Below are 14,279 nucleotides of genomic sequence, written 5' to 3'. Positions count from 1 at the left end.
ATAGACCAAAATCACTTTTTGTACCAGGCTGTAAACATTTTTTCTGCTGTAAAGTTGGGCATTTTAACATGGGGAGTCTACGGGACTGACTCCCTTTTGGAGCCAGCCTCTAGTGGTCAGTCGATGAATTACAGTTTTAGTCACTTCCGTATTGGCATCAAGCGAGAAACCGGGAGGTCGCCGCTTGGTGTAGAGTAGCACTTGTTGTTTGTCATTTCTCCGATCACAAATGCAGACATGGTTTTATGTTTACGCGGCGCGATGCAACGCAGCACGTAAAAGGACAGTATAAGTCATTATAATCCGTAATTATGTCCCCACTGGATGCAATAAATGCCTTGTTTGTAATGGGTTTTACTGGTTTTGTCTGGTCGTTCCGGGAGATGGCATCACAGTATGGTAAGGGTCGTAACATTTCCGTCACACGCTTGAGGTATTCGGCCAATCACAATGCATTAGATAGCTGGCCAATCACAGCACACCTCGCTTTTCAGACCGATGAGCTTTGTAAAAATCGACGCGTTTCAGAAAGTCGGGGCATAGAGAAGAAACAATAATGTACAGTATGTGGAAAATTATGTGTTTTTTTAACCTTAACCCGCATAAACACATTTCATTACACCAAATACACAAAATAATGTTCTTTTTAGCAGCAGCATATGACCCCTTTAAAACAAACAAATTGTTATACATGAAGGTTACAATTAGAGGCTACTAAACAAATAATAATAAGAATACAATTTAGAATAAGTAAACTAATGAGATTACTAAACAGGGGAAAATGAGCATAAGATGTAAAATCAAACGTCTAAAACCTGGGAAAATGTCTCAGTGCAGAAAAACAGAGATGAACCAGAGACATTAAGATTTACGATAACCCCATTAGACACTAGGAATGTGAAACTTAGCGAGAGCAGAATAAAGAACAGAAAAGCGTGAAGAGACCACATTACAAAATAAAAAGAGTTGTAGATGAGATTTTTAACCTGCTAGGAGAAGAAGTATTAGGAGAAACAGAGAATACATGTGAGCAGTTAGAAGTGCAGAGTCCAGGGTCAGTCAGAAATACCACCGAAGCGCCTCAGTGGATCTTTATAACACACGCTGTTACTATTAAACGCTTTGAGTTAGAAGCTGAGACAATAATGTTGTACTGAATTAAAATCAGAATCAGTAGAGGGGTTAAAATAATACATTTAACCTTGATAGGGACAGGACAGTATAGACATTCTGTGACAGCTGTAATTAATGGAATATTGACAGGAATAATAAGGAATTCAGAAGAGGAATTTCCTCCGAAATTATATTTGTTAATGAATAATAGTGATAGAGATCAATTTAAACAAAGTTACGTTAAAAGAAAAAGAACTATAAAACCCTGCAGAACAACAGTTTCTGCTTCAGAGAGAGAAGGAGAACAGCAGGATCAGTCAGAAATAAGAAATAAGACGTTTTACAGATAGTTTAGAAGGAGAGCAAGAAAATGACACATTTTCATCACAGAAAGTGAAGGCAAAGAGATGTAATTAGAAATACAGAGGGATACAAGACTGTGACATACATTACAGTAAGAAAGGAGAAATATTGCACCTAAGGAGAGTACATAAACAAATTCAGAATGATTGGTCAAAAGCTGAAATTAGAGGGATCAAATATAAAAATCCCAGTACTAAGAAGAGAGGAAGAGACCTAATGAGATAGTGGGATAGGAATATTGATCATATTTTAACTTCTGGGTAAATGAGAACGACTAGTCGAAATCAGTAAAACAGGTAATATTCTAGGAAAGTTAATAGAAAAATAGTTAGGGAGCTGGAGACAGTGAGCTATAGTGCGATTAGAATCAGAAACATCTGAAAGCTGGGACAGTGCAGAAACAATAGAAGGCAGTCTTTTACTCCTGCTGCTGGAACGAGAGGAATTCAGTTAGGCATTCAGAGTCTGTAACACAGGAGAAGAAACACATATACAGGCAAAGTTGCTGGAGCTGCAGCTGACAAATGCAGTTAGAAAGGAGATAGGACCTAAGAGGTCAGGAGAACATAATAATGCAGATACAGATTGTGTTATTAAAGAGACAGAAAATGCATGTTTAAATTGAGAGGATATAGCTTATTACATAAGTGCACAGGACTTGTTATAAGAGCAGAAGTCATAAAAAAAGTGAGAAATTTAACAAGGACAGAAGATAAACATTCACAATGGAAGGAAATGCTAATTAATGCATCTACAGACCGAATTCCATTGTTAAGCATATGGTTATCTCTAGAAGATGAAATACCAATAACAGATCAAGTAAGATAGCAGGTGTGAGTTGGAGCTGTTTGGAGCTAAACTGTGCAGAGCTTTGAGACCGCTGATTTACAAATAATAAGTTACAAAAGTAAAAAACATATTAAAAACTTCAAAGAATATATTCGTTTATTTTACATGTTCACTATGTGAGAGTGTGTGTTACTGTATCAAGTCTTTTTTAACCATGTAGTGCACATTCGAACGCTGACACACTCCTGACAATGTTTTCCTGCAGCTTATTGGCATTGACCAGCAGGTGGCGCTAGCGTGCATTGAAATAAATGAACTACTTTTCAACGCATCTGTCTGCAAAGCTTCAAAAGCTTCACGAGGCTTCATCTCGCCACCACTAGTGAAACGAATCTTCTTAATTCGTTTCACTAGTGGAAGATTAATGGTGGCGCCCCTGCTGGACTGGAGTGTGAAGCGTCGAGAGAAGGAAAATAACACACAGGGAAAATACAAAGGTGCACTGTTTTTTTATTTTTTTTTATTTTTTAGATGTTTGTAATCAAGAGTTTACACAAAGGGCCAATTCGGAAAAAAATGCACAATATCTTTACTATTTAAAGTCTATTATCAACCACGTTTAGACTGTGAAATAGACTCAAATAAGTATTCAGCACATATCTGAAGACAAAAGAAGAGGTTTGTGAATTGTGAATTTATAATTCTGCGTATGGTATTTGACATAAAAACATGTTATAGTATGATGTATGTGGGAAAGAAAATCATATATTTTCATAAGTAAGGATTTGTCACTGGATTGAAATGATCAGTGAACGAATAAAAAAAAACATACCTCTGTAAGTATGTCATACAATAACTAACAGACATGTGTCACAACATCAGTTAAAATGGACTATACAACATTTAAAAAGCCTTCTGTAAAAAGTTTAATGCAACAATTAGATGAATCAAGGCTAACCACATACTGAATTATATGTATATGCAGCAAATATCCTTGAAAGCTGCATGCAAATATTCATAATATAATTGAGATGAAGATAAATCTTGCTGTAATTTGTTATTTGTAGCGAGTATTTATTCTAATATTGTATTCATCACTATTTCCTCTGGTGCTGCGAATCCTTCCTCCCTGCAAAATAATTCAACACAAAATCATCACTGAGCTCTCAGATTATTAAAGATCAATGTGCATCATCTGAAAAACTCACCAGCTCTTCTTGCACAGATGATCTGAAGAAGAATCACAGTAGGAGCAGCAAATGCTGCAAACTTAACAATAATCACAATCACTGCAGGAAAGATGATGATAGACACAATCAGGAGAAAAAACAGACTCAATCTGTGAAACTGGGAGTGAAATCAAAGCATGGTAAAGACGTGTGGTACCTCTGAATAATGATCCAGCAGTCCTTCTGACTTCAGTTTCTGCTGGATCTGTGATCATGTCTGTTAGTTCAGATAAAAAACATAATGAACATCATCAACATCACATCATACTAGAGCTTCACATCACAGACATGATGAATGAACTCGCACTGCTTCATTAATCTACCATCTACTATCATTTTATTTCAGTCCCAAGGTGTTGGGAGAAAACGTCTCAGGTTACGTATGTAACCATGGTTCCCTGAGTAGGGAACTTCAAACTGCGTCCTCTAGGGGTCGCTATGGGGACCACCTCGTCGTGACCCGTGTCTGAAGCATACATTGAAAAAACACCAACAGCACGTTGGCCGGCGACAGCCATGATGTCACTACCGGTGCGACTATAGTATAAATAGGCGCCGAGAGAACACATCATCCACTTCTTCATCTGAAACTTGCGTCCGAAGCATGGCAATAATCCTAGAGGACGCAGTGTCTCGTTCCCTACTCAGGGAACCATGGTTAAATACGTAACCTGAGACATTTCCTTTCATGGGAACTTCGAACTGCGTCCTCTAGGGGTCGCTATGGGGAATGGTATACCCACGCCACCATGCTGAGGGGAGTGCATGCCAGAAACCATGGCGAGCACTAAGTACCAACTCTACCATATTGCAATGGGAGTTGCCCCTGGGACGTTAGACGGCTGTCAGTGACATTATTCCCTACGGCCAAAGGCTTAGGCTACATGCGGGCGGGGGAGGAGCGCGAGCCTTCTGTGCCCGTCTCTGATTCTCAAACCGAGATGGGCCAGGACCCCTGGGTTGTTCGGACTCAGATCTGGACCTTCGTGAAGGCCGCTGAGCGCGCCTTTGCCTCCCTGAACTTCTCAACCACCGTCTCAATGGAGGTACCAAAAATACGGAAGGCGAAACCGGCGCATCGAGAAGAAAGCCCCTCTCTTTCTTCCCGATATCTGCTAAGTTCACCCACAGAGGTCCCTCCGTCACTACCATAGCCGCCATGAACCTGCCACTAGCAGAGGCAGCCTGCTTAGTAGCACGTAGAGCGAGATCCATGGTGCGGCGCACTCAGCTACCTCATCAGGAGAAAGGCCCCCGCCTTAATCCAGGTCTTTCAGCAGGTCAGCCTGATATGCTTGGAGCATCACCATTGTGTGCAATGAAGCGAAAGTCCGACCTGCTGCTGCTGCGTATGCCCTGGCATCCGAGCGAGATGTCAAGGAGGGGAGTCTTAGAGGACGTCTCACCCATAAAGAGATAGCTGACCAGCATCTCTCTATAGGGGCATCTTCTCATAACCACTTTCGCGCATCGCCTCAATGTTGGCATAACTTGTATGCTGGAATCGATGGATGCGTGAGGAAAAGCGGCCTCTTCCATTCCTTCTCAATCTCTGTATGAAAAACAGGAAGAAAGGAAGGCTCACCAGAGCTGGAGGGTTATGGCCAGAAAAATAACGTTCATCGAGATGATCTCGCGACGTCACTTTCTTCGCCCACTTCACGGCAAGTAAAGCCTCACCGTGGCGCGATCCATAACTTTCAAAAGCTCATCATACGCAGGGCAGGAGGTTTGGGAAGGCTCAGCCTCAGCTTCTTTGCCCTCCTCAGATATTTCCTGCTTTTGCTGGGCTGAACCCAGCAGAGCACTGGCCCCTGGATCAGACGAAGTTAATGAAATAACATCATCCTCCAGCAGCTCATTCTCGTCCACAGCCGATGAGCGTGAGAGGGAAAACCCCTCTTCAACCTCATTGGCCAGATCCACCTGCGATCCCCACAAGCTCATTCTCCTCTGTGCCTCAGCAGCGGCGGGTCCTGAATCACAGGAAGCAGATGGCTGTCCGTCTTTCCTCGAAAAGAGAGACAAACGAGAGCGGAGCTTTTTCATTGGAAATAACGCTCGCAGTGCACGCCGATTGCCCCCTCGGAGGCATCGCGTACGTGCTCTTCGCCCAAAAAAATAATACCCACGCCACCATGCTGAGGGGAGTGCATGCCAGAAACCCACTAAGTAACTAAGTACCAACTCTACCATATTGCAATGGGAGTTGCCCCTGGGACGTTAGACGGCTGTCAGTGACATTCGGCCAAAGGTTCGGGCTCAGACCTGGACTTTTGTGAAGACCGCTGAGCACACCTTTGCCTCCCTGAACTTCTCGACCACCGTCTCAACGGAGGTACCAAAAATACGGAAGGCGAAACCGGCGCATCGAGAAGAAAGCCCCTCTCTTTCTTCCCGATATCTGCTAAGTTCACCCACAGAGGTCACTACCATAGCCGCCATGAACCTGCCACTAGCAGAGGCGGCTTGCTTAGTAGCACGTAGAGCGAGATCCATGGTGCGGCGCACTCAGCTACCTCATCAGGAGAAAGGCCCCCGCCTTAATCCAGGTCTTTCAGCAGGTCAGCCTGATATGCTTGGAGCATCACCATTGTGTGCAATGAAGCGAAAGTCCGACCTGCTGCTGCTGCGTATGCCCTGGCATCCGAGCGAGATGTCAAGGAAGGGAGTCTTAGAGGACGTCTCACCCATAGAGAGATAGCTGACCAGCGTCTCTCTATAGGGGCATCTTCTCATAACCGCTTTTGCGCATCGCCTCAATGTTGGCATAACTTGTATGCTGGAATCGATGGATGCGTGAGGAGCCTCTTCCATTCCTTCTCAATCTCTGTATGAAAAACAGGAAGAAAGGAAGGCTCACCAGAGCTGGAGGGTTATGGCCAGAAAAATAACGTTCATCGAGATGATCTCGCGACGTCACTTTCTTCGCCCACTTCACGGCAAGTAAAGCCTCACCGTGGCGCGATCCATAACTTTCAAAAGCTCATCATACGCAGGGCAGGAGGTTTGGGAAGGCTCAGCCTCAGCTTCTTTGCCCTCCTCAGATATTTCCTGCTTTTGCTGGGCTGAACCCAGCAGAGCACTGGCCCCTGGATCAGACGAAGTTAATGAAATAACATCATCCTCCAGCAGCTCATTCTTGTCCACAGCCGATGAGCGTGAGAGGGAAAACCCCTCTTCAACCTCATTGGCCAGATCCACCTGCGATCCCCACAAGCTCATTCTCCTCTGTGCCTCAGCAGCGGCGGGTCCTGAATCACAGGAAGCAGATGGCTGTCCGTCTTTCCTCGAAAAGAGAGACAAACGAGAGCGGAGCTTTTTCATTGGAAATAACGCTCGCAGTGCACGCCGATTGCCCCCTCGGAGGCATCGCGTACGTGCTCTTCGCCCAAAAAAATAACGCATAGATTCTGTGTGTCATCAGATGTTAAACAACGACAACACGGATGCACACATCCTTAAATGCTTTGCTAGTGCTCGCCATAATGAGATAAATAGAGATCGCTCTTACCACAGAAATGCACGCTTCAAACAAAACAGTCAGTAGTCGCACCGGTAGTGACGTCATGGCTGTCGCCGGCCAACGTGTTGTTGGTGTTTTATCAATGTATGCTTCAGACACGGGTAACGACAAGGCATTCCCCATAGCGACCGCTAGAGGACGCAGTTCGAAGTTCCCATGAAAGGGAACTGATGGTTGCCATTTACCAAAAATTTTAAAAGAATCTTTTTCTCCAATGTGATCTCTTTCTTGTTTATAGATATGTGTGTGTAAAGTGTGACGTTTTGTAAGTTTGCATGAACACTGAAGTGTAGAACATCAGCAGCTAAACATATGACAGTGTATGAAAACATGTTAAATGCACATGTATTTATGAATCTTTGAGGTTTCAGTGCTGAACTCATGAATCAGCAGGCAGATGTTCTTGTGGTCGGATGTAAAGCAGTGACGTGAGAGACTGCTGATGTGTGTCAGTGATCATGAACCTTGTGTAGGACCTGCTGCTGGAGTTTGTCTTGATGTCGTCTCAGAGTTTGAGCTGCTGACTGGAATCTAGATGCTTCATAATAACATCATATTTTCATTAACATAATATAATGTGTTCCATCATCAGATGAAGAAAAGCAGAAGGAGTGGTGTTTCCATCAAGGCTATTTCTATCTATAAACAGCTGTTTAGGACCCTGAGCTGCAGCAAAGCGAGGTGTTGTCTGTTATTTCTCCATTAGACAGTTATAGGAGCCTCTTGTGGCCTGAGATGATACTGCAACCCATAAACCAACAACCCATGTCCTGACCTGAATGAATGACATCATTATGTCTCTGGAGTTTGTCTTGATGTCGTCTCAGAGTTTGAGCTGCTGACTGGAATCTGTGAATTTATAATGACCGGAGCTGCAGAAGATGAACGTTCAGATGCTTCATAATAACATCATATTTTCATTAACATAATAATGTGTTCCATCATCAGATGAAGAAAAGCAGAAGGAGTGGTGTTTCCATCAAGGCTATTTCTATCTATAAACAGCTGTTTAGGACCCTGAGCTGCAGCAAAGCGAGGTGTTGTCTGTTATTTCTCCATTAGACAGTTATAGGAGCCTCTTGTGGTCTGAGATGATACTGCAACTGTATCAGTCCGTTTTCTGAAAGGGAGTTAGGAAAGTTAGTTTCTGACCTGAACTCTTGACAGTGTATGTGACTGAGCTCTTGACTTGATCTCTCCGAGTAACTTCACATCTCCACTCTCTGTTGTGATCTTCATTCAGGAGTGTTGTATTCAGAGTGATGATACAGTGATCTGATGAGAATAATATCTGATATCTGGAGTCTGATCTCGTCAGTTTGACACCAGCCTGATTCACCCAGAACAGCTCAATTCTCTCAGAACGGATCCAATCATCACAAGCAAGAGAATAAGAGTGTGTCGACAGAGACACACTAGTCGAGTGGAGCCCAAGGTACCGGAGTCTAAACCAACTCTAAGAAAGGGAACGAGGCAAATAACGCGTAACCCTTACCATACAGGGTTTCAGAAAAGTGGGCAAAGCATAACGTGCACACTTACCACTTATGTGGATTTTAGAAAGTAGGCAAAGCATAACGTGCACACTTACCACCTATGTGGATTTTAGAAAGTGCGCAAAGCATAACGTGCACACTTACCACTTATGTGGATTATGTGGATCCGGACGTCCAGAAAATCTTTGCAGTGCCATGCCAGGGGCCTAATGATCAAGAAGGCTCCCGCAGAAGCCTGTGACCTGGCTGCATAATCCAGGAAGTATGAAGCTGAAACCCGGTTTATCGTACCATCTAAGACATAATCGACAAGTGAAATAAACACTGCAAGACGAGCACCCGGTTTCTGAACCCAGCAGAAGGGGTGCTCATCAAGGACCTACCCTAGAAAATGGACAGAAACACACAGGTCCCGGGAACACTGCAAAGAAAGCCAGCAGAAGGATTATACACACAACCACCAGCGCATTAAATACACATACACACACATATATATTTAGAAATGGATCATACTCACCCACCATGGTTCCCGCGTCGGAGCCCCGTCCAAAGAAGCCTCTGGTCCGGACCATCAGTAAGGTGGTCACTATGAAGCCATAGAACCAACCAAACATCATAGGTCCAGCATAGGAGACTGTAATGCAGGAAATTCCCATCTAACCTCGGTCAGGTGGAGAGATGGTGGTTACAGGGGAATTAGGAAGGGGGAGATAAGGGCAGATGTAAGACCCCCGAAGGAAATGAGTAGATACTGAGGTATCACTCTGATCCGGACAAAAGCGCTGACGCCCTGTCTGGATCACATCCCTTAGGTCTTTTACCTACCTTCCTTTGCCCCGCGATTCTTCCTACCCCTACCCGCGGGCGACAGCCCAACCTGCTGCTGCTGCGTATGCCCTGGCATTCGAGCGAGATGTTAAGAAGGGAGCCTTAAGAGAGGGTGTCTCACCCATAGAGAGATGGCTGGCCAGCGTCTCTCTATAGGGGCATCTTCTCATAACCGCTTTCACGCTTCGCCTCGATGTTGGCATAACTCATATGCTGAAATCGATGGATGTGTGAGGAAAAATGGCCTCTTCCATTCCTTCTCAATCTCTGTATGAAAAACAGGAAGAAAGGAAGGCTCACCAGAGCTGGAGGGTTATGGCCAGAAAAATAACGTTCATCGAGATGATCTCGCGACGTCACTTTCTTCGCCCACTTCACGGCAAGTAAAGCCTCACCGTGGCGCGATCCATAACTTTCAAAAGCTCATCATACGCAGGGCAGGAGGTTTGGGAAGGCTCAGCCTCAGCTTCTTTGCCCTCCTCAGATATTTCCTGCTTTTGCTGGGCTGAACCCAGCAGAGCACTGGCCCCTGGATCAGACGAAGTTAATGAAATAACATCATCCTCCAGCAGCTCATTCTTGTCCACAGCCGATGAGCGTGAGAGGGAAAACCCCTCTTCAACCTCATTGGCCAGATCCACCTGCGATCCCCACAAGCTCATTCTCCTCTGTGCCTCAGCAGCGGCGGGTCCTGAATCACAGGAAGCAGATGGCTGTCCGTCTTTCCTCGAAAAGAGAGACAAACGAGAGCGGAGCTTTTTCATTGGAAATAACGCTCGCAGTGCACGCCGATTGCCCCCTCGGAGGCATCGCGTACGTGCTCTTCGCCCAAAAAAATAACGCATAGATTCTGTGTGTCATCAGATGTTAAACAACGACAACACGGATGCACACATCCTTAAATGCTTTGCTAGTGCTCGCCATAATGAGATAAATAGAGATCGCTCTTACCACAGAAATGCACGCTTCAAACAAAACAGTCAGTAGTCGCACCGGTAGTGACGTCATGGCTGTCGCCGGCCAACGTGTTGTTGGTGTTTTATCAATGTATGCTTCAGACACGGGTAACGACAAGGCATTCCCCATAGCGACCGCTAGAGGACGCAGTTCGAAGTTCCCATGAAAGGGAACTGATGGTTGCCATTTACCAAAAATTTTAAAAGAATCTTTTTCTCCAATGTGATCTCTTTCTTGTTTATAGATATGTGTGTGTAAAGTGTGACGTTTTGTAAGTTTGCATGAACACTGAAGTGTAGAACATCAGCAGCTAAACATATGACAGTGTATGAAAACATGTTAAATGCACATGTATTTATGAATCTTTGAGGTTTCAGTGCTGAACTCATGAATCAGCAGGCAGATGTTCTTGTGGTCGGATGTAAAGCAGTGACGTGAGAGACTGCTGATGTGTGTCAGTGATCATGAACCTTGTGTAGGACCTGCTGCTGGAGTTTGTCTTGATGTCGTCTCAGAGTTTGAGCTGCTGACTGGAATCTAGATGCTTCATAATAACATCATATTTTCATTAACATAATATAATGTGTTCCATCATCAGATGAAGAAAAGCAGAAGGAGTGGTGTTTCCATCAAGGCTATTTCTATCTATAAACAGCTGTTTAGGACCCTGAGCTGCAGCAAAGCGAGGTGTTGTCTGTTATTTCTCCATTAGACAGTTATAGGAGCCTCTTGTGGTCTGAGATGATACTGCAACTGTATCAGTCCGTTTTCTGAAAGGGAGTTAGGAAAGTTAGTTTCTGACCTGAACTCTTGACAGTGTATGTGACTGAGCTCTTGACTTGATCTCTCCGAGTAACTTCACATCTCCACTCTCTGTTGTGATCTTCATTCAGGAGTGTTGTATTCAGAGTGATGATACAGTGATCTGATGAGAATAATATCTGATATCTGGAGTCTGATCTCGTCAGTTTGACACCAGCCTGATTCACCCAGAACAGCTCAATTCTCTCAGAACGGATCCAATCATCACAAGCAAGGGAATACAACTGACAGAAGAGAGTCACAGAGCGGCCTGCACTGATCTCAGTCTGTGAGGATGATGAAGATGAAGAGACTGAAACACAGAATAACACACAAATCACACACTCTTCAATCATCAGGAGAGTTTAAATGAAGAATAAATTGACCACATAATCGTAAAATTACCATGAAGAACATGCAGATAAACATAAGTATCAGTTCCTTGTTGTTTGTCATTCACATATTGACGGCAGATGTAAAATCCATAATCTTGTTTTGTGATGTTGTTGATGTTCAGAGAGCAGTCAGACCCCAAACTCAGTCTCTCATGACTCTCTGTGTCTTTCTTCTTTATCCCTAAACCGATCAGTTCAACTGCTGCTGAATCTCTGAATCTGTTATAGTTCCATGTAGTTGATTTGCAGTCAGGAAGAGCATTATTACAGGACAGACGGACATTTTGACCAGAGCTGATAAACACATGAGCGTCATCCACTCCACTGATACCTGAAACACAAGAACATCTCATCATATTATATATTAATAAATGATAACCTCTAACACAGCAGCATGAAGATTCAGATCACACAGTCTTTTAACCTCACTTAATGTAGACAACACGCTCTCCAGAATGTTTGTAAATGTGAGTCTGAGATCAGAACATGTTCAAACTCTATAAAGAGCGTGTAGAAATGTGTTTACCTGTGAGAAGTGAGGAGAGAAAGATCAGTCCCAGCAGACACAGATCACACTCATCAGACATGTTCTCTTTCTGTCAGCCTTTCTTTCTTTAACATCATCTGCTCCTCTTCTGCTCATCAGCTCTCTGTGTTCAGACAGACAACCACATAAAGAGCAGCATGAGTGTCCAGATTCACAGCCATCATCAGTCTGATCTGGGTTCAGAGATGATCACAGTAACAACAGTGAGATCACAGCTCTGAAAACACTACAGAAACATGTCACACTAAGTGTACCGCCCACACTAACCAAGCTCAATTACACAGACGAGCAAAGGTCAAGACAAGCCCGTAATCCCCATTTGTATATTTATTATTATTATTATTTTTTTTAAATAGCTAACAAACACATTTTTGATGACGAATCTCAAAAATCTCAGTTTTTCTGCACTGGAAGCTTCTGACGTCAAGTCTAATTCCTTACTCGATGACAAAGCTCTTTCTGATTTCTGACTTCTGAAGAGTTTACAGTTGTCTATGGATATGCCTATGTTCATGTATTTAGTCTTAGCCGAATAGATCTGTGATGCTGCTGCTGCACAAATAGTGTGTGTACTTAGACGCAGCAGAATGTTTTCTATACTCTACGTACATTGGCTTGTATTGTTCATCATCTTGTCTCCTGCCCTGTTGAGGGGGATTTCTCATATGCATCATCATTACGCCCATAAGTGACTTCAGACATCAAGTTTCCATAGTAAATGAACACTGGAACTCAGACTCTGAAAGGAGCCTATACTAAGCCACGAACTAAGTCGAGACTTTTGTGCAACACTAAATATAACACACACATAGTTAGTTTGACCACACAGGTTATTAAAGAAACCAGAAACAAAGAAGAAGAACTGGAATGTGTGAGAATTCACACCCATCAGTCCAAACTGGGTCCAGAGATCATCAGTTGTGTGTGGGTTAAGATGCCACTTCCTCTTCTTTCTTCAAGCGAGTTTTCTTTAACCTCTGCGCTCAACCTCAACAGTGAGATCACCGCTCTGAAAAATATTATAAAGTGACATGATGTACAGCCAACACACACACACACACACACACACACACTCTCACACACACACACTCACTCTCTCTCACACACACACACACTATGTGTATAATACATATTTATTTTTAAATAAAAACATCTAAATATACTTGCTTTTAAAATGTATTATATATTTTATTATTGTATTTATTTATTAAACCTCTTAACCCTCATAAAACACACACTCACTCTCTCTCTCACACTCACACTCTCTCTCACACTCACACTCACACACTCACACACTCACACTCTCACTCTCACACTTTCTCTCACACTCACACTCTCTCACTCTCACACACACACACTCACTCTCTCTCTCACACACACACAAACACTCACACACACAAACACTCACTCTCTCTCTCTCCCTCACGCACACACACACACACTCACACACTCTCACACACACACAAACACTCACACACACATACATACAAACACTCACACACACACACTCACTCTTTCACACACACTCACACACTCTCTCTCTCACGCACACACACACACACACACACACACACACACACACACCCTCTCTCACACACTCTCTATATATTTTTTTTTTTAAATGTGCCAAGTGTGGAGCTGAAGCTCTGAACGACGTCTACTTATGCACCAGGGGACCTCCAGAGACTGCAATGCAACTGTGTGTGGAAACACAAGAGCAATTGTACCAAGTGTTTCTTCACAATCTAACTTTATTTTAATGCAACTCTAAACACACATTATCACCATTGCACAAATATTCTGATGGAAATCCAAAATGCTTAATAAATTATTATAACCCGCAGATATTTTCTGGGCTTGACACTAATACAAATACACTTCTCAATGTATGAATGCAATCATATATATATATACACAGTCAAACTAAAAATTATTAAGACAAAATGTGCAGGACACTAGAGTTCATGTAAGTGAGGAGAATAAAATAAAGTAAACTGTGACATATTATACCCAAAAATTCTTCATACAGTGGACTACAGTAAAATTGATAAAAAAGTGGGGACCAAAAGTTATTCAGACATTTGAGCTGACCATGTTTTGCTTAAGTGTGTAGCGTCTGGACCACTCAAACACACAATATATATTTTGTTAGCTAGATTTAACAAATACTCTGTAACACCCCAGGAAGCCGAACAGGCCCCTGGTTCCATAGCAACCCTGACACCAGATACATTT

General features: G+C 43.2%; 1 protein-coding gene across 1 annotated transcript; it reads right to left on the bottom strand.

The window, feature by feature from the left end:
* Positions 1–3,312: 3,312 nt before the first annotated feature.
* Positions 3,313–12,084, bottom strand: LOC107573032 (uncharacterized). The gene is made up of 6 exons (XM_016259473.1): positions 12,024–12,084; positions 11,508–11,828; positions 11,104–11,415; positions 3,652–3,693; positions 3,474–3,554; positions 3,313–3,394 (listed from the first exon to the last, which is right to left on the bottom strand). The coding sequence occupies exons 1-6, from the start codon at positions 12,082–12,084 to the stop codon at positions 3,363–3,365; spliced, it is 849 nt and encodes a 282-aa protein (XP_016114959.1). The 3' UTR covers positions 3,313–3,362.
* Positions 12,085–14,279: the final 2,195 nt, after the last annotated feature.

Source organism: Sinocyclocheilus grahami, unplaced genomic scaffold (genome assembly GCF_001515645.1).
Source record: "Sinocyclocheilus grahami isolate Dianchi unplaced genomic scaffold, SAMN03320097.WGS_v1.1 scaffold1854.1, whole genome shotgun sequence".
Classification (NCBI taxonomy): Eukaryota; Metazoa; Chordata; class Actinopteri; order Cypriniformes; family Cyprinidae; genus Sinocyclocheilus; species Sinocyclocheilus grahami.
The sequence above is the reverse complement of the archived record's forward strand: the minus strand, read 5'-3'. Positions and strand labels throughout refer to the sequence as shown.